Source organism: Fistularia commersonii, chromosome 2, assembly GCF_037954325.1.
Source record: "Fistularia commersonii isolate RoL2024-O1a breed Wild chromosome 2, RoL_Fcom_v1.0, whole genome shotgun sequence".
Taxonomy (NCBI): domain Eukaryota; kingdom Metazoa; phylum Chordata; class Actinopteri; order Syngnathiformes; family Fistulariidae; genus Fistularia; species Fistularia commersonii.
In genome coordinates this window covers 9,086,384-9,107,763 of record NC_141285.1, presented here as the reverse complement: position 1 = coordinate 9,107,763, position 21,380 = coordinate 9,086,384, and the positions used below count along the sequence as shown (strand labels likewise).

The 21,380-nt window shown below is 44.0% G+C and overlaps 1 protein-coding gene across 3 annotated transcripts in view; it reads left to right on the top strand.

Annotated features, from left to right (window-relative positions):
• The first annotated feature begins 906 nt into the window (after positions 1-906).
• The window catches only part of fgfr2 (fibroblast growth factor receptor 2), a 35,915-nt gene continuing 15,441 nt past the window's right edge, over positions 907-21,380 (top strand). Inside the window, exons 1-8 of one of the 3 annotated variants that reach the window (XM_086166107.1) lie at positions 907-1,520; positions 3,792-4,045; positions 10,887-11,144; positions 11,463-11,537; positions 15,442-15,611; positions 17,076-17,199; positions 20,438-20,628; positions 20,933-21,071. In XM_086166107.1, the coding sequence (XP_086022233.1) occupies positions 3,862-4,045; positions 10,887-11,144; positions 11,463-11,537; positions 15,442-15,611; positions 17,076-17,199; positions 20,438-20,628; positions 20,933-21,071 (1,141 nt within the window). In that variant the 5' untranslated portion in view covers positions 907-1,520; positions 3,792-3,861. The remainder of the gene's footprint in view (positions 1,521-3,791; positions 4,046-10,886; positions 11,145-11,462; positions 11,538-15,441; positions 15,612-17,075; positions 17,200-20,437; positions 20,629-20,932; positions 21,072-21,380) is intronic. The other 2 variants (XM_086166099.1, XM_086166114.1) reach the window with 2 other exon arrangements.

The window sequence follows — 21,380 nt, the reverse complement described above, 5'->3', positions numbered from 1 at the left end:
TCCAACTCTGAAATACTGCATAGAAAATTAACCAGCAAACCACAAACTCTGTTCTGCATTATAATGTTTTGCATTTTGGTTCTTCAAAACCAATGGCATTTCCCTTTATGATCAGGGAGAGTAATGACAGTGACTGATATGCAGGGAATTACATGAATATTTGCAGTTTTCTTTTAGTGCCCAAAATGATTAACTGTATTATTCTCCAACATATCATACATTTAAATCCATGACAAAAAGCATGAAAGTCTGAAGAGCCAAACAAATTAAAAAGTACTCATCGATAACCCTATATCTGGAATATTGTGCACAGGATTCCCGCAAAACCTCAGACGGGGCTCCATTTAATGTTGCAATACGACAAATGTAATGAGCTGATCACAAATGTTATGATATAAAACCTAAACTTATATATGTGGAGTAGAAAAGTAGCAGGAGTATGTAATGTAATATTTTGTAAGTCGCTTTGGATAAAAGTGTCTGCCAAATGACAGTAATGTATGAAACTTCAGTAAAGTACTTTTAAACTCACGTACGTTCCAGCAGGGTGGAATTTCCGCACAACCTTGAATTCAAATGTAACACTCAACGTGCAAATGACATACAAAGCAACTTAATGAATGTGTTAGTCGTGTGCTTTTCCATAAAATCACGATTCGACGATCCGGGCGCTCGCGACGTTGCGCGTCTTCCTGGGCAGCAGTGGCGCTTTGCGGCCACTAGGGGTCGCTGTTAGAACGGGGCCTCGACTGAATTGCACCCGGGCAGCAGTGCAGGAAAGGCAGGCAGGCAGCACTACAGTCAGCCGTGGCGGTGGAAGGCACGGCCCAAAGGCACTGCGGCCAGGAGGCGGCTCAAATTACACTTAAGGGGGTGGGGTATGTGTGTGTGTGTGGGTGGTGGGAGGAGGGTGGGGGGGTGACACCCTCTGGAGTGAAGGAGGAGGGCAGTGTGTGGAGACGTAAGGAGGAGAGAAAAAAAAAACTAGTAAACCTGACAAAACGTCTGGGAGGCTGTGCGGGGACCGTCTACGGGGGAGTGAGAGGGGGACAGACGCTGGAAAGAACGCGCACAGATGGATTTTAGGACTTTTTGCATCGGGAGTCTTTCTCACTGCGCTTATTGAGCCCGGTTCCGCGTCTCACCAGCTGCAAACTTTGTATGAAGTTGACAAGTGCACTGTCGGGAACGTCGGGTATGTTGTTGCCCGCTGGAAGAAACTTGGTGACGGGGAAGAAAGTTTCGGGGGTTCGGCGCTCGTCGAGCTGATTTCGAAGGGATAACTCGGAAAGTCGGATTTCTTTGCATGGCATCGGACATCGCTGACTGTCGGAGGTGGAATATAATCTCAGTTTTACCGGCTGAGAGGGGGATTGTAAACTGAAAAGGCAGCGCCTTCGCAAGATTTTTTTTGGCGCATTGTGGAGTTGAAGACATTCCTCCCTCTGGTTTCAGCCCATGCACTTTCATCCCTTATCTGCATGCCAAAACAGAGAGCTCTGGGATTTTAACCCTCCTTGGTAGGTATTTTCATTTTGATTTAGTTATTATTGTTGAACTCATCCGTGAAAAAAAGAGTATAAAGCTTCCCAGGAATGTCATCTGTCAAAGATAAAAGTCGGCGACTTGTGTGGAGCGAGGATGTGCGTCCTATTCTTGTATGTATGTAAGATGAGTAATGCATTCTAATAATTATTGTTTTAATCATGCCACGGCGCCTTTTTTCCGTGTGCACACTTGAAACGCGCATCTTAGAAAGTGTCATACTTGAGCTGGGAAAACCTTCCTCGCGAAGTTGGTGATCATAGAAGACGCGCCGTGTTTGTTTAAGGCACTTAAGCGCTAAACTACACCTTGCATCATCACTTTAGGACCCATTGACAAGTGTCCTGGTTATTTATTACTTTGCTTAATTCTCTACATTGCATTTATGGTACCAATTATCCCGCGGCCGCGGTTGTTTCTCCTCGGCTTGGTGCCGGAGCCCTAAATCACCCCGCGCCCCCGAATCAGCTCCACATTGTGGGAGGGGGGAAGGGGGTGCAGCCAAGTGATTTGAATTTCAATAGCCATTTAATCAAGCGCCAAGTAATGTCATTCAGAGTCCGCGTCCACGGATGGAAGTGGTCGTGGACGGAGCAAAGTTCCCTTACTCAATTTCCTCCCGGGAACAATAAAGTATTTCTTATTCTGATTGTCATTCTAGTCCATGTTGCCCGCGTCATGTCGTCAATAACGTCTGAATTTAGAAAGATGGTCTTATCACATCACCAGTGGAGTCGGGAGGTTATTTTCCACGTTTAGTTTTCAATTCTACACCTTCCCTTTTGCTTTTTCAACGCGTGTTCTCAATAACTCACCTTGCTTGAAATTATGTAAACCCAATCAATGCGTAATTGCTATGCGTGCGTAATTGATGCACCAATCGATTCCCGATTGATAAATCACCAGTTCGTCCGGGCGCAGAGGACTGTTGCAAAACCATACTTGAAGTCCGGATGTGGGAATAAACGAATGGATTAAATGGGTTTAAAAAATAAAGCAAAGACAACAAAAAAAAAATCCAGATCGATATCCGCTGACGATTCAGGGAAGCGTTTTCTCTGAACCTGCAGAGACCCAGTTACCCGGTTTTGACGCAGATTTCCAGATAAACAGACTGGAGGTGTGTGTGTGTGTGTGTTAGTGTGTGTGTGTGTGTGTGTGTGTGTGTGTGTGTGTGTGTGTGTGTGTGTGTGTCCCAATATCCCGTCTTTTGAGTTTCAGCAAAAAAAAAACATTGATCCGTTCACCGAAACGAAATAAACCATTTGAGAACACAGTTAAGATAGGCGGCAGCGGACAACAGGTTCCAGGCAGCGGAATAAACCGTCTATAACACAATTATTACCATATCGACTGATCTGGAATATTCTCAAAGCATCTCGTGACTCACGTGTTGAAAAGGGAGGTTTTTTGGTGCTATAGACAGAAAGGATGAAAAATATCTCCTAAACATATTGTTAACATCAGAATTAAAAAGCCATAACTAGCAAGTGGTTAAAACCCCCTACATATAATGCGTGGATCCAAAAAGTATGGGACATTTACCAGATGGAGCAAATTACATATTCATTAAGACCCCAGAAGCCTATCTTTACTAAATGGCTCCTGCTATGTCTTTACTAATACAATAAGGTCAGACTCAAAAGAGTTTCCGACTGGCACCGGACATAAGCGTCATATCGTTTTAAATTACCTTACCTCTTTTTTCGATCATGATATGTACCTGACATTGATGTAGAGAAAAACTAAATCAAAAATGGAGTAAAACAAAAAAGCGGAGATTGTGGTCAGGTTGTAAAAAAAAAAAGAATATGCTGCAAATGGTCAGTCTGTATAGAAACGACGGATGTGTCAGCAACTGGAAATCTGCTTTTTGAAGTGTTTTGACTCAAGTGTTACTCAAAGTGAATGGTTTGTTCACTGGAATTTATACAGAAGATGAGGAATTGCTTGGTGAAGCACATTTCATTGGAAGGGAGATGGAGGGTGGTTGAGGACTGAGCGCCGGTGCCTCACGGCTTCGGTATGTCTGTGGCACAGCTTGTTTGACGGCTTTCTGAAAACACTTCTTATGTTCCTTATACATCAGTCCACTTTACTTGTAAAGAAGTCTAGGATGTAAAAAATGTACTTGAACATTAATTCACACTGGTTTTCTTTCCTTTATTTTGTCAAACTTTCCACAACCATCTCTCCATCCTCCCTTCACTTTCCTGTCCCCTCCTCCCCCTTACCTCTGATTCTAGGTGATTGGGTGAATTCCAGTGAGTGACGGGCTGAATCGGCAGCAGTTGATGGTTGGGCGGACTCCCTCAGATGGGATCAGTGTCCAGGGGGAGGTGGAGAAGGGGGGTATGGGGAGCGCTGGCCCCCTCTAACGGGATGGCCTTGTGGGCCTGTCTGCTGGCTGCCGTCCTGCTGTCTTTGCTGAGTGTCAGCGTGGCCCGGCCACCGCTCACCTCTACCAAGGAGGAGGAGGAGGCCACTCTGGAGCCCGAAGGTAAGCGAGATTAAAAACGAAGGAAAGAGCCTGGGAGGCGTCAAACCATTTGCCGGATTTGTTTTTAGAGAGCAGGTGTTCCTGTGTCACCCCCCCCCCCCCGCGCCCCTGATCCCAAACACAGTTTCCTTGTCATCCCCTCACCTACATTCATTTTATCCAATAACATTTTACCTTCAAGTGTCCTGACAAAATAGAAAAAGCAAGAGTTTAAGCAATCCGATTTTGTGTTTTTCACGCTTCCAAGTGCATAACTTCAAGTTGGTATTTGGAGTTGTTGTTGTGAAAACATCGGAATCTTGTTTTCCACATGATCGGCCAAGGGAGTCACACTTTTGTTTTACATCCATTGCTGATGTCTGCAGGGGTGTAACATAAACGTCAGTGCTGAAGGCTGGTTTGCGGGACAAGGGAGAGCTGTGGAGGAGGGTGTTTCTCGTCGTCCCGGGAAAAACAAAAAGCCAAGAGTGACGGACGCGGAGTAAATCGGAACGGCAACAACTTGTGTTTCGCTTTGATCTATAACCGTTCGGCCAAACCTACACTTTTGACAAACCGTCTTGCGTTTTTCAAGAGCCTTTTAAAATTGTTTTCTTCTGAGGTTTCTCCACTACTTATGTCCAGTCACAAAGTCTGCTAAGAAACTGACTAATTAGAGTTGTTGCAATGGGTGGATGGCAAACTCACATTCCAAAGACTTTTGTTCTTTTGCTTTTAATCAGTATGCTAATTGTATGTTAAGCCAACAACAGGGCATCACTTTTGAAGCCCCTCCTCCGTCTTTACACAACAAACACACACACACACACAAACACGTAGCGTAATGAAGTCATGTGACTGGAGATTAAGTAGCTAGACCTGTGGATCACATGAGAGAGCGATCAGTAGTGCCCTGTTTATCTGATCTGGAGTATATTTCCCCGCTGCACATGGCAAGACACACTTGACACTGCAATTTTGTTGTGTGTGATTTAATCAGATTGTGTACAGCTCTCTCCTTTTCTGCTTGACTGTCACTTGTAAGGAAGAGACGTTAGGTGGGCATAGCGGCCGGTTCCGCCCTCCCTGTCCCAAATAAACCCCCCTACAGAGATTTCTGGGATGCTCTCCGCCCCTCTCTGCCCTGCAGCCCCGGTCACACTGTTACATACGTATGTGGGAGCAATTATTGCTTAGGATTTATCAGACTGGGTATCAGTTTCTAAACAGGGTCTACGCCTGCACCCGGGTGGCCCGGCTAGTTTGTTTACCTGTGGCTGCTGTAACAGTAGAAGCGGAGGGAACGTGCTGGTTAAGGCCTCAACAACAGGCCTATTGTTGCAGCTGCAGCCACTTCAGTGCCTGTGAGAGTGTTTACCTTGCCTGGGCGCTCTCCGTTTGTACAGTGATTAAAATGCTGAACGGGGTGACAATGGCACTGACCACAGGAGGTGCGTGTGTTTGTCCCCTTAACACTGGAAATTCCTTTTCGGAAATGTCTGATCAGAATTTGGAATATGTGGAATATGTATTTATCCGTCTGTTTTCCGAATCACGGTCAAATGCCGAATAAACTATTGAGAAAACCCCTTGAAAGTGATCAGCAATAAATTACAACACATCATTTACAGAATTATCAAAGATAGAGTCTAGAATTTGGGAGAAATTACCAAACAAATCTGCCAAGGATTATCCCATAATAGACAAAAAAGTGCTGTGGATCAAACACAACTTAATTTGCATCCACAAGGAAGAATGAATTAATAATACAGAAACAATATATTTTATTCATTATTTTCAAGGTATACCTTGTAGGTTCAAATGCAAGATAGTTCATTCACAAAACCCTCAATATGGAATTAAAAGCAAAATTCTGAATATGCCACATTGTCATCCATTCTTTGTTTAAAGGTAATCAAGAATGTCAAATAAATATTGCAAAAGTTAAACTGGATTGTTTGTTGATCATGACACATCTGTCTTCTCTTGATCTGCCTTGCCAGATTGAGTTCCTTTAAAAACATTTGTCAAGTTATGGAGACTTAGGAACACTAAATAACTGCAACCGGCATCATATGACAGCAATAAGTAGAAAAAAGAATTGCCCTCTTGGCACGCTTTATAAATTTCCACTCTTAGTTTTTACCTTAATCTATAGGTGATCCTTAGGGGGTCACTAAGATTAAAGTTTCCAGACTGTTGGTAAATTGTTGTGTGTGTGTGTGTGTGTGTGTTTGTGTGTGTGGTGGAAATGGGAAAGTCAAGTACTCGCTGGATTATTTGTAACACTGCACTATCTACATAGTAATAGTGTTGTTGTAAATGTTTAAAAAAAGTCAGCTACTGGGCTAATGACATGATTTTATATGTGTGTGTGTGTGTGTGTGTTCGCCTGAGACCGGTGATGGTAATGGAACTGAACTCCAAGACAAACGAAGTGTGACGGCTGGTGGTGTGACTGGAGGGCAGTTGGGCTAAATATACAGCCTTTACACAATGACTTTTATTAGCCTGCCGTTGGCTGGTGTTAAACTTGAAGGGTAGACGGTGGCTGTGAGTGTGTTTAAGTGTGTGTGCTGTTATTTGCCTTGGCCGATGTGCCAGAAACCGCCTTGTTACTCTAGTATTCAATCTCACACCTGTCTGATAAGAAACTGGGAAACTCCTTCCTGTGCCTGCTTGTGCCTCAAGTCTGTGTCCGGTGTGTATCAGGTGCCAGGCATGAGTGGGAACAGTAGAATAGTCAAATAAAATACAATATAAGAAAGACTCGATCTTAAACTTCCACGTGAAGTATTAAAGAAGTTTCGTAATGAATGATACAATATTATTGAAATTTGAACACCGTGATTGCACTGATTTATTAAGACTTTTAAGTATTGCACAGTAGACAATATTGCCATAGCTGCACTTAAATTGCATTTCATAGATACATGTATGAAATGTGCAGGCGACTTAGCCGTTGTCATCTCCCTAGCTCTTCACCTCTCTGTAAAAATGTGGTGAATTGATCATTTTATTCTGAGGGTTCGTCACAAGAAAGCAGAAAGAGTTGTTCTTCTCTGAGGGTGACCACACCTATAGGAGATAAGAGGTGAAAAGGTCGGGTGGGGTTTAGAGAATGCCTTAATGGGGGTTGAAGGGCCGGCCAAACTAGAGGGACTGTTGCCAATGATGTTAGCAGGAGCCAGTACGAAACTTCTCTTTTGTCAAAATATAAAAAGCCAAGGAGGGATTTGAATCTGAAAGGATGTGGAGACCAGAAAGAAAGGGGGGGGGGAATCTCCAGATCTGATGACAAGCAGAATGGAAGGGAAGGGGAGAGGGAATTGAAGGGGCTGCTGAGATAATGTGATTGGGCAATTTCTATGTGTATGTGCGTTTGCATGCGTGTGTGCATGCATGCTGTGTGTGTCTCCGAGATGTTTGTCGTTACATTGAGCCAAGCCATCCTATTGTGTGAGAAGAACATGTCAGAGATGAGACAGAAAAATAGACTCTTAGGTGAATGAGCCTTTCATGTCATCATTAATGGAAGAAATACTCAATTGCCATTGCAAACTCTGCCCGCGCCCGGCCTCACTGCGACCAGACTGACAGACGGCGAGATAAGACGGCAAACATGCCTTCAAGGAGACGTTTGTGAGATTTTGCTGCACGTCACCCCAGATAGTCGGGCTGTGAGACTAATTATGGGGAGCCAAGACGGTGCGAGTGAGGAGGATGTGATAGGGAGGAGCGGACGGCCGGGATTTATCACACCTGATAGACACGTGTAATAGCCGTCAGATGGAGAGAGAAAACGGTTTAAAATTTCGATGTGCTTCGGAACAGGAGAGGTAAAAGGGTAGGGATGGTAGTGGGAGGTAGGAAGGGAAAGCTGATGAATGGAGCAAATGTGTGAGAGTGTGTTTGTTTGTGTGATTGAGTGTATGTGGGTGTGAGGGGTTGTGTGATTGCATGAGTGACAGAGACATTTTACTCCTTCCTCCTGCGGTGCAAAGCTGGATGAAACTTTGCGGGAATGAAAAATCTGCAGTAAACTGTTACAGCTGCTCAACTCAGCATGGGTTTCAGCAGTCTTGCAAAAAACGTTTTGTGTGTGTGTGTTTTAGCATTAGTCTCTAAGTGTGTATATCTTACAGGGCCTGGCAAAATACTTCACTGAAGGTTGTTTTGATGCAGCTATAATCTTTTATCAAAACGAGTTTTAAAACGTAATTTCGAAATGTTCATTCAAAACATGAAACAGTCTCAACTAAAAACCTCTTTTTCACGATAATTTACATGAAAGTGGAATCATATCAACCTTCATATTCCCTTTTCTGAGGACAAACTGATATCATAATCTAGAATCCAATCAATATTTATATTTTGGCCAGTCTTCAATATAACGCAGGGTTTGTGTGTGCGTTGTGTATGTGTGCATGTGTGTGTGTGTGTGTGTTTGTGTGCGTGCCTGTGTGTGTTTGTGTGTGTGTGTGTGTGTGTGTGTGTGTGTGTGTGTGTGATAGTTTTTACATGTCGCAGGTTCCCATGAATAATCAGGAATACTGAAGGTGTCAACAGGTTTGAGACAGGTCAGGGTAAGGTCAGTGGGGTCAGTGGCGTGTGTGTGTGTGTGCGCGTGTGTGTGTGTGTGTGTGTGTGTGTGTGTGTGTGTGAGTAGGGGGAAGTTGGGGGATGGAAGGGGTGTTGGTGGGGCAACAGAGGGAGGAGTTGATGGATTGGGACAGATGGACACAGCAAAAGATAAGAAAATGGTGAGGACTAAACTAACACATGCATGCTTTCTTTAATCAGATGCGCCATTTGGGGGCACTCCTCTCCTCCTTGTCTTTATTTTCCTGCATTCCAGCCCCGTCACCTCTCACACCGGAGCTCAAGCACTAAGTAGTAATGAGCACGTAGGATCATTGTTTTCTCTGTGGTTGTCTGAGTATTGAGATTGAACCCAGGATTTTGAAGTTTTCCATACCTGCAAGTTTCACAGCAGAAACGCAGACTGTTTTCTGTCTCGGGCAGTTTCTAATATTATATCGAAAAAAAAATTAACTGCGAAGTAAATGTTTGAACTAAAGCTAATGTTAAAAAAGAGCAGAGATAGCTCTTGTCAATCAGTGCAGGAGCTCAACCTCAACCTTATCAGACCACACACAGTTGTGTGTGGCAAGGGAGGGGTTAATTATTTCCGGATCGAATGAAAGAAAGGGGGGCAAAACAGACAATACAGGAACTGTACCTGTGTGTTTGTACTCGCCCAAGGGGAACATTTAAAGGCATGCACACATGCCTCAACCACGGGCTTGCTTTGGAATTACTTTCCCTTCCTGTTGCTGCTTGAGCATGTGTGTATATACTCTACATTTTTCACACACACACGCACGCACGCACGCACGCACGCACGCACGCATGCACACAGTTACAATTACAGATATAGCACAGTGGGGCATGTTGTTGAAAGGGACTTCTGTGGTACAGCCTCCATTACAAAGCTCAGCCCTCTGGCAAATGTTCATAATATACATTAATGACTGGCTTCTCTGTGTGCGTTTCAAGTGTTTCTTCTCCCTGGGATCGCTATAATATCTCATTTATGCTTATTTCGGTCCCCTGTGAATTGTGGCTACAATTTCCTTTTTATTTTATTTTCAGCAATAAAAAAAAGAAATATTGCATTATTTTTATAGTTTGAAGCGGTGAAGAAAGCCATCTAGTTTTTGAGCAGCGTTAATCATTTTGATTGTTGGTGTGAGTCAGTAATGGCCAAGGTGTGACAGGCACTCGCTCTCTGAAGAAACAGTTTTATTTTTTGGGCAATTTTTCCGCATTTTGCTTAGAAGTCAACAACAATCAAGGGTTTGCACTTGGAGGGACAAAATGTGCTCTTATATGAAACTGGAGGTTCAGCCTTTTGCACACCAAGTATATGTTTTGAAAATACATCTTGCATAGTCTTTATTGATATACAAGTATTTGAACACAGTGTATGTACTTGGACTTGCAGGCAGGTTTGGGATTTCTCCCAGAAAAAGTGGTTTTATGGTCTAAGGAGTCCAGCAGAGTTGCTTGCATTTTGCCTCGGCTGGGAGATTTTGTGCTGGGTTGTCTATTGTCCCGGGCCGAGTTTTGAAAGAGGCCGAAGAGGAGAGAAACGGAAAACAGAAGAGTCAGGCAGCAGCCAGATGAAGGTTGTTGAAGTTTAGTCACACAGTCAGGAGTCAGTAGAGGAAAACAAAACAAAACAAAAGAAACCAGCCCTCCATCTCTCCTGCCTGAGAACTGCTTCTGTCAAACACCTTTCTGGCCGTTTTCCTTTCTGATTGGGAGACACACTGACGATTTATAACATTTTTGGAGGCTGCAGGTATCTCGCTGCACTCTTGCTACTCACTCATGTATATTCTGCTTGGCAGATCAATCATTTTCGGTGATGGGGTTATTTCTTAACACAGTGACGTCAGATTCTCATCCAATTCTCACCTTTAACCACACCCTGATTATATTATTTGTCTTCCACGCGTACCGCTCTGGCCGCGACTGCATGCTCGTAATGTATAAATGCTTCCCAGTACATTTTTGTAGGAGACCAGCGGCATTTTTAAAGGACTGCATTTGAAATGACTTACTGGGAGTTTAAGGTAACATTTTGGTGTGACGGTTTATAGAATGGGCCTCCTCTTCTCTGTATTGCTCCTCCTGCATAAGTTGATTCAAGTGCATCCGATTGGGGTCATGTGGTGTTTTTGGTTCTTACACTATGGCTTGTTTCTTCCTTTCCCACCTCTCTTTCCTCCTTCATGTGCACCCTCTACGTTCTCTCCTCCTCCCCCCTCTGCCTCCTTCCCCATTCGCTCTGCAGACACATCGAACAAATACCAAATTTCTAAGCCCACGGTGTGCTCAGTGCACCCGGGGGAGGTGCTGAAGCTGAGCTGCCCTCTGCCTGCATCGGGGATCATCACCTGGACCAAAGACGGCAGCTCTCTGGGCACCAACAACCGTACACTGATAGAACAGGAGGTGCTGCAGATCCGTGATGCCACACCCAAGGATTCGGGCCTGTATGCCTGCAGCAGCGTGGGCAAAGACACGGTCTGCTTCATAGTGAATGTCACAGGTGAGTCAGGGTTGAGGCAGGGCAGGAAAAGGTGATACACGGAGTTTCAGATTCATGGTTGCCATCAGCTTTGTTGTAATCAGACTGGCCATGAAGCGGATGTGGCCAGAAGGACAATGAGTCAGATCAGGTGGCGTGAATGTGTGCGAGCATAGCATTAGGTGATGTATAAAATGCTCCCACTGAATTATCTCCTTGAAGTCCTTTTTGTCTAAAGAATTATAAAGTGGCTGCATGAAAATCTGTGCATGGCATTCTGCGCAAGTGCAGACATATGTGGCAGTAAACGGTGGCAGTAATTTTAGTTACTCTGTGCAGATGCCAACTCGTCGGGGGATGACGAGGACGATACAGAGCGATCGGAGGACACAGGGGCGGATGGAGAACAGATAAGTGAGTATGGGAGGATGAAAGAAGAGATCAGTGATTCTGTGGTGTATCATCTTCCTGCAGAACCTCCTGTAAGTTATTGGCATCCAACAAGAGACCAGAGCTTGCGCTGATCTTTTTTCCCTCCCACAATCACTTAATCGCTGCGGCAACTGCAAAATGCACGCTCCCATGCTCGTCCAGATAATTACATTGACTTCGCAAACTGGAGTGCCTGCCTTCCATTTACCTGCTGAGTCATTGGCGCTCTTGTGAAGTATGCTGCTACTTGGCTTTTCCTCAAAAAGGTCGTTTGTTGTGAACAGGAACACTTGACTTGGTAAACATAATTCAACATAGAAAAAAAGGTGCTCTCCCGCCATAAAACAGGGTGTAACATGTTTGGTTCTTTTCCCTTTTTTCAGGATTTGACTGGTCTGACAAATGATGAAAAGGCCTAAGCAGCATGTCAAAACTGGAATGTGGAGTGTGATAGTCTAACACTAACTAGACTTAATCCTGAGCTGAAATAATCTCATTAGCTACATCGGGGTTTATTAGCAGGGATTATCGGGAATAGACAACAGTTAACACAAAAACTCACATAGCATCATCTCTGCTATTCTATATTATTGGATTCTTGTGTATATGCAGTGATGTTTTAAAGTGTGTGTGTGTGAGAGAGAGAGAGATAGAGGGGGGAGAAAGAGGGGTAGAGAGAGTTTGAGCAAGATGCTCCAGGGAAAACTGAAATTCCTGACATTCCTCCAGCTAGTGTCTCTCAGGTAGCCAAGCCTTAAGGAGCCAGTCAGCTATCCAGTCAGTCAGCTGGGCTCATCTATTATAAAAGACACCCATCTGGACCCAGTTAACCATGTGATGTGTGTGAGAGTGTGTGTGTCTGTGTGTGTGTGTGTGTGCGCCACACACGCACACTCACTCACAAGCAAGTTTGTGCATGTGTATATAGTGTGTGCGGTGTGTTTTTGTGTGTGTGACAGATATTCAGAAAGAGAGAGGGTTGGGGGAGAAAGAAACAGAGACAAAGAGAGGTTTGGAGAAAGTTTTATCTAAGTTTGTCTTTGTGCTGCTGAATGTCTGTGGTCATAATGTGTTTATAAAAGCACGTGCGTACATACACACAGAAAGGGGCTGTAGGCAGGATGAGGGCTTCCACATCTTGTTAAAATTCTCCACATGCATTTTGTCTCACCGTGATTCCTCCCCCCTCCGCTTTCGGGCAGACCGTAATTGCCTGAAACCCATTAAATATGGAGGTAAGAGGAACTCTTTGAGAGGAAAAAATAAGGAGAGGGAAAAGATCCAGTCATTCTGGTGGTAATAAGCTATCTGAAAACAAAGAGAAAGCTGTTTTGGCCGTTGTCACGTTTTCTCACTGTGTTTTTTTTTTTAAATTCCAAACCGAGATTATTATTTAAGAAAAGGGAAAGAAGGGGACAGAGGCAGGATGAGGGAGGGAGGGTTTGGATCATTACCAGCAGTTCTCTGAGCATGGCGTGGAGCCTTGGCCTCTTGCCGAGGACTGGAGAGGGGGAGTGTGTGTGTGCGTGTAGGCATGGGATGGAATGAGAGCGGAGTAAAGCTTTATGTTCTTGTTATTTTCTTCGGGAGCACTCCCAACGGTTTGGGCATCAGGCCGCTGCAAAACAGTGTTTCAGATCCAGCAGACTGTAAAATGTAAGCTATTGAAAAAACAATAATAAGTGAGAGTCTAGAGAATTTGTGTGTTTGTGTCATTGGTAGAGTAATGGAAGAACCATTACAGGGAAGCCTTGTTGAGGCGAAGGCCGAGGTTGAGGGTGTTGGGGAGCACTTTTGTAATCGTGAGGTAAAAACGCTGCGTAGAACTTTATTTCTCTACTCTATATTGTATTTCTTGCGTCAAACGTTTTTGTCAGCGACCTTTCTAATTACGATTCATATAATCAAGCATTGTTTGCGTGCTTCCCATTAAGATGAAAACAGACTATGAAGTAGAATGAACTGTATGAAACAACATAATGCGATACAAACTGATAGAAGTAAAAAGAAATAAATGAAAACGCTTAAGCTCTTTGTTCATTTTAAGTCTTTTGTTCAATCCCGGCGTGTCATATGTATGAGCTGTAAGTCTTATTTCCTCCATTGTGCTGGAAATAAGGCGAGGGCTGTCCATCAGCACATGTGTGCCAAAATGTGAGACCTGCAGGATCTCAAGTTACTAATGTTTTCACCTACATATGGAGTTAACTAAATTATTTGAAAGACCTTTGAATAAGTAAAACATAACCGAGTGAAAGCCAAAGGTGAAAACCAGCATGTTGTCCTCACTTATGTAGAGACTCACTTTCGTGTGCCCCATGCTTTTTAGAGGTGAGTGCCAGGATGTCAAAGCTTGATGGGAAATCATCTCAATGTTGAAATACAATTTTTTGGAGGAGCGGTGGATTTTGCTCTCCTGAGGAATATGAGAGAGAGAGAGAGAGAAAAGTTGACTCATCGTGCAAGAGTTAGATAACCTTAGCTCACCCCCCCTGGCCATTCTTACAGCCGCAAGTGTGGATCCAGATGCATTGGACTTTGGGGTCGGCAGGGTGACTGGAGGCCACGACAGTTAGCTCATTTAGAGAATGCTTGGAAGGTAGTCTTGTTTGAAGTGCTGCCCCTCTGGATGGGGAGCATGAGAAACACCACTGTTCACCTTTCATGTCCCAGGCTCATCTTCTGACTGCCGGTCATCTCAATCTTCGCTTGATCTGTCACTGTCTGAATTGAAAGAGTGCGAACGGGAAGAGGAGGGGGGGGTGACTAGAAATGAATATCAAGAGGATTATAGATAGTGAGAGTGAAGCGGAAGAGGTGGAAAGGGGGTAAGACTAATTATAGTTTGTGCACTTAGCTTATGCACTCATTCAGGAAGGAAGGACACTGTTTACTGACTTTATTATCCAAGTATGCTCGTCTTGTCCGGTTGTGCATGCCAGAGAAAATGATGGGAGGTGTCTGATAGTATGCGGATCGGACAGGGTCTTTCCACTTTGCATGTTGGAAGTCCAGATCTCCTGCGGCATGCGTGCATGTTTAAGGGTCACATTGACGGCTCTGGTACGATTCTTTTGTGGGCATTCATTCAGTCAGACAAACTAGTGCGATACAAAATGATGGCATGGAAACCCGTTTGGGTTGTTGTTTGACTTTGACTTTCTCTTCCCCTCTGAGTCCCATCTGCTTAGGCAATCACACTTCCAGGTGCAGAGAGAGAGGGCGGGTGGGGTGCTGAGAGAAAATCCAGCTGACTGATAGACAAAATTAGGGGTGGGGGGACGGAGGGGTGGAGGGAGAGCTGTCAGATTTCAATAGGAGAACCAGTAACAATTTGTTATTGATAAAGTCTGCACAGTTTGAAATGAATTCAGTGCATTGAGAACTCTTTTGGTAAATGTGGTATTCATTTTCTCTCCTGCTGGGTCGTAAGTATTTTCCAAGGGTGATAAGCAGCATCCTTCATCTTGCTGTCCATATCTTGTCTAGTGACAAGCGGATAAAACAGCGGAGCTTTGGGAACTGCAAGAGGCGGAGGGAGAGAAAAAAGCTGCTTAGTGGAATGAGATGAAATTAAATGTGATGGTCTAGTTACCCCTCTTGGCAACGCCCAGGCGCATTCTCCCCTCAGAGCCCATGTTTTTTCCCTTCCTGCAACACCCCGCAGAGCATTCAGGGAGACAGTGTGTTTTTATTTAAGTGGGTGAGCGTTGAACTCTGAGTTGTGTGAGTCAGACCATGGGTTTGCGCACATTGCAGGAATAAATACAGTTAGTGTCGCTTCTCTGCAGTCATGTATTCCTATATGTCTGAGTTGGCTCAAGTCAGACCCGAAAATAGGGCAAGGATTACAACTCTTTCAAAATGTACTGTTTCCTGGTTACAGGCGCCCCATACTGGACCTTATCTGCAAAGATGGAGAAGAAGCTGCATGCAGTGCCAGCTGCCAACACAGTGAAGTTCCGCTGTGCTGCAGGAGGCAACCCCCGGCCCAAGCTGCGCTGGCTTAAAAACAGCAGGCCTTTCCGCCAAGAAGACCGCATGGGAGGGTATAAGGTAATATAAACAATGATAGACTGTGCTCTTTTTTTACGACTGCCAGTTTCTCTGCTGCATGCGCTGCTCTTTGTATGGTCATTATCAAATATATTTAGAGAGGAAGTTGAGGTTCTTCTTCATCATTTGGTCAGTGTCCTTTCACCCCGTTTTCAACCCTCAGCGGAGAGATGCCAGACAAGCAGCCAGAGGAACGTAGGGCAGGTTTCTGGTGTGAAATTGGAATTGCTCATCTGTGCGCCTCCTCTCACCAGGATTCTTTGCAGAGACTCTCACTGTAACTTGAAATACTTCTTTACCACCAGCAATTAGAAATCTAAGCCTGAGCCTGAAGGGCTAAATGCCCCCAGACACTAACTTATAGAGCAACTCGGTAGCGTCAGGGCTGAAATGAGATGAGTATGTTGAGGTAACTCAATCAGGGAGAACAAGTCCCACTGACTTGGAGATTACCGTGTGATATTGTAGCTGTTTGGGTTTTGGCGGGTTCATTGCAGCAAGGACGAAAACAGCTCCAACGTGATGGAAATTATACAATCAGCCTGGGCAGCTCAAGCTTTACCTGAGCCCAACCCTATGGCATAATCTCTCCACTTTGCAAAATGTGGCCTTGGACAAAGAGAAGCCACAGTTTATTTTAAGTCTGACGATCAAAGCTATTGTCGGGTCATACGTGTGGATTTCATACATAGGTGATTCTATTTTTGCAAGTAAGTTGGGACAATAGTGCCTTTGGGTGCAGGGCCTTGGTGCGGTTGTCTTTGGAACCGAACATACGTGGTTCACTTCCCGTCATCCCCTGGCCTGTCGAAGTGTTGTTTATAAAGACTCTGATCCTTAGTAGCTACCTTTTGCTCACATTTCATCCATGATTGGTTAAATGCAGCCGTCAAACTTTACTGATGTTGTACTGTATGTACAACAAAATGTGATGAATAAAGCTATTTCTATTTGTAAATGCTTACACAACATGGGAGGACCTTATTGTCTTAGATCAACTGACTTACAGAATGGTAACAGGAAAGGAGATTGGATATCTGCGTATGTCTGTTGTTTTACCTCAAATTATAAACTATGATTTCCTTTCAGTTGATAATTCAGTTGATTTCTTAGTGACTCAACTTGTTGATATCTTGGATTAAAACAGTTAAATTAAAAGGGTTGGGTTTCTGTGTTTTTTTCACAAACTGTCAGCACGAGGCTTAAAAATTTATTCCAATATGCAGAGTCACTCCGTGGCATAATCCTGTCAACAGTCTCAAAATTATTTTCCAGGACATTGTATCAGCTCTCTACTGTCAGTCCTCAAATGAAATCCCTTCTTTCCCAGGTTCTCATCCTGTTTCATCCTTACTTTAAGCTCGATCTTCCTTGATCCCTTTTAGACCACTGCATTTATGTTCATCTATTGCTGCATGTGTGTGTGTTAAAGTTTGTTCATACCACAAACCCCTTTCTTTGTAGGTTCGTAGTCAGCATTGGACCTTAATCATGGAGAGTGTGGTGCCATCAGACAAGGGCAACTACACTTGCCTGGTGGAAAACGAGTTTGGATCCATCAACCACACCTACACTCTGGATGTAGTGGGTCAGTACCACTTTAGAAAGATAATGTACTTGTGTAATCACAGAAAAGGGACAAGCGTTCTCGCACTAAGAAAAGAGTACTATTGAGTTTGCTCTGTTTGATCGACCAGGCACAGATAGGCCACAGGTGCAGATCACTGCCAAGTGTATGGAAGCTAACCATATTTATATGTATTTTTTATACAAATTATTAGTATCAATACAGCTATATTTCATTTTCATTTATTTAGCTAAGTTCTACCCCCATCATGGCCATTTGCTTGTATAATGTTCAATCATAATGTGTTTCTAAGCCAAACAAACCACACCTTATTTCGAGCTAATAGTTCAATCAAATTTTTGCAATTATTTGAAGTACTTTTGTCCTATTCTCTATTGGGGTGAACGTTAACTTGATAAACATAGTAAATGAATGGTCAAAATCAAAAAAGGTATGCGGACCAACAATTACCACTTGTGTTTTTATACAATTATTCAATGCGAATTGTAGTGGCATTATTCTGTATCAATATTTCCCACCGCCTCTAGAGTTAAACTGCTTTTTTAACATCAGCTCATGCATAATGGGATTTTGAACCTGTAGTGGATAATCACAGGCAGAGTGCTGGCCACAGCAAAATCACTGCACCGTTCAGCCCTAACGTAGTCAACCCTTCACAATGACCTTTGGAGCGCAGAAAGCAAAATGTGTTTTTCTGCCAAGTTAGCAGAATCAATAGACATCAGGGCAACAAGGGGTTTGGGATGAAGATAGTAGATCAATTTGTGTTTGTTTGTGGACCTTCTCTTCTTTGTCCTCACTTGAACCGCTATCCAGGCAATCAGAGTGCTTCGGCACAGTTGTAAGGCCGGTCAATAATCCACAGTTAAACTAGACTGACATGCAGCTTAAGTGACTTTATTTACAGAAGAGCAATTTAGGAGAGCCAGTTGCTCGAAGTGAGATTAGTTTGTGCTCTATTTCAATTACATCTCTACTGTCACCATTGGTTTGAATAGACCTACTGTAATTACACATGCCTCTTATAATAGGAGTATGTTTTTCATTACAATGAACGGAGACTGTACACTTGAGGCACACATGAAGGGCTCTCACATACTGACTTGCTCCCCAATTCAGGCCCCCCTGCTCTGCTCAGCTCTGGAGTTACCTAAAGCTCTCCTTCAGACTGCATATTTCTGCTTTTTTTGTTCTGTTTTATTACAGAGTAGTAAACCCCCTCCATGTCTGGCTCCACAGCCAGTGCCCCCTGCAACCTCTTGCTTCATTTTACTCCATTATGCGTGGGATAGAGAGAGAAAGGGGGAGAGAGCAAGAGACGAGGAGCGTAGACAAAGACAGAAAAGGCTGTTCTTATCAGTCTTTTTCCAAATTACCCGCAGGATCATCTATTATAACCCCAAGGAGCTGGCAATTTCTGCCTCAAACTAGCCTCTGGAGAAAGTGCCACAGTTGGGTATCTATCAACCGACACAGATGACAGGGAAACACACGGGGGGAGGAGGGTCTTTCAGAGAGAAATGTGGCACTTTGTTGGTAGCTCCTTGCCATCCTGTGCCATGCTGCTGTCTTCCTGTGCCTTGGCCCCTTCCTGACCCCAGGCCCAGTGTGCCAAGCTGGGTTACATAAAGTTCACCATTCGAGCATGGGACCCCATGGGATGCCCCCGGTACCCTCAGGCTTCTCTGTCTGCATTCCACCGCTGCCACTATTAAATCCCTTTAGAAATGAATGAATGGGTAGAAATTCAAATTATAAACACATAATTATGTATTTGCCTCACCAGAAGCTAAAAGAAGCACTGCGGTGTCGACTTTGATTGGATCAATGGAAGCAACAGGCATGACCTATTAGCTTCTTTTGACATCAGTGATAGTGCGAACCCAGAGAGCAAGATTGTTATGTGTGTCCAAAGATTCTTTTCCTGCCAGATGTCTTTTCCTCCTTAAGTGTGGCTCCCTTATCTGAAGTTGATGGGCCCTAAAGGACCGTCTTCACATCTATCCATACCTGCTCACAAACACACACTCTTGACAGGCTATTTCTCATAATTAGGAGACAAATTGATCTTCAATTTAGTCTTTTTACAAAAACAAACACAGCTGTGTGTGCACATTTATACCCACCAGCTTAATGAATTACTAAAGCCATAAGTTTCCCCCTTGGTCCACTTAGTTATCAAAACAAGACATGATATCGAAATATAAATCGGATTTGGGATTTAGGATTCGGCAAATGTTACTATTAGGTTATACACTCCTCCCGGTCTGGGAAACATTGAGATGGTGAGAATGGCTTTGAAAACTAGAGAGCCAGAGTAAAAAAGGGGGTTGAAAGAGGGACAATAAACAAGGCAAGCCCTAGGAATGTGCAACAAGGAGGAGGGAGATGGGGGACGATGAGGGAAGGGTGGGAATCATCTGATCTGACAGATTTTACAGAGATGCAACAGGAAGAAAGGCTGGCAGACATGCTTATGGTCGATGTCTCTTCCTTGCTATTTGGTATTTTCCATCTGTTGATTCCTTGTTTCCCTCATTCAGTTTTTTTTTTTTTAGCCCCACCAACCTGTACCCTTCATCACACAGAATCAACTTTCCTTCCTTCGGCCTACAACACGCACACGCAAGCATGCACGCACGCATGCACACACACACAAATCGCTGCACTTACCTAAAGGCTTTATTTTGGAAAGGCATTGCAGTGCCCCAGGCAGAGTGATGTCATTGTGTGTGTGTGTGTGTGTGTGTGTGTGTGTGTGTGTGATGGCAGAGGGTGGTTGCTGTCAGTGAGGGGGTTGGTGGGCTCCTCACTGTGGTTGTGAAGGCCTAGTACTTTGAAAGGGGGCATTGTTCAACAGGTTTCGCTCTGTTTGGATTTGCTGGTCAAATGTTTGCTTGAAAAAGAATGCAGATAGTGGAAGATGTGAGAGCATGAAGGTGCTTCACTGGCATTTTCATTTGCATACACAGAAGTGACATCCAGTTTATACTCAATTTTTTTAGTTGCCTTCCAACATGGGTTCATGTGCCTTTGCGTCTTCATATTATTTTAAACCATGAGTGGTTCCCATATAATAAAGCCACTTAGTCATGTTTTTATCTGTCTGGTTTGATTGGAAACATTCACACATATGACACATAGGTTGTTTTTTGTGAGTTTTTTTTAAAGATGAACTGTAAAATTGAAGACACATCCCAAAATTGTGTTGTGAAAACAATTCCTTTCTCCTCCGCAGAACGGTCGCCTCACCGACCCATTCTCCAGGCCGGACTACCAGCGAATACAACAGTTTACGTAGGGGAGGACGCTCGTTTTGTCTGCAAAGTCTACAGCGATGCTCAGCCTCATATCCAGTGGCTGAAACACATCACGCAGAACGGCAGTCGCTACGGTCCGGACGGACACCCGTATGTCCGAGTACTGAAGGTACATTCGCGCTCTGTCCGTTTGAATTTTTTTCTCCTCCTTTTTTTCATGACTGTGTTTCTCTTGTAGTTAACAGTGTTTCAGATGGATTTGATTAAAGGACCTAATAATCATATTTCCTCCCCCTGGATATTGTTAGGCTTTATCCATACTGGCCCCTGCTGATGATTCCTGCTCTCTCCTTTCCTGCAGAACCAGTAGCTGAAGTCATGTGTTTCCACTTTTTGTGTACACGATTCAGTGAATATCATCTTATTAGTATTGTCGTGTTCCTGTCATAAGTATGTGTATGTGTGGCTTTCAGCGATCAGGCATTAACAGCTCCGACGTTGAGATGCTCACCCTCACCAACGTGACAGAGGATGATGCTGGAGAGTATATCTGTAAAGTCTCCAATTATATAGGGGAAGCCAACCAGTCAGGCTGGCTGACTGTCATCCCAGGTAACCCCAAGACCTGACTGATACCCCCTTCCTTCCTGGTGTGGTTTCCCGGGCTTCATCCCTGGCCTGTCCTGGTGTGATGGTTCTGCTGGTGGTCTCTTGGTGGTCATAGGGCTCACACATCTACTCTCCTGTTTTTTGACCCCTATTTTGTCATGTGCCGAGACCAGTGCAACTCTGGAAGCACTGCAGACCCAGACACTGAAATTGTCAGAGCTAGTATTTCACCAGTCTTCTCTTTTTTTTTTTGGTTTTCTTCTGTCTCTCCCTCTTGCAAGTGGTGTCAAAATTGTATAAATGTTGTGGCTG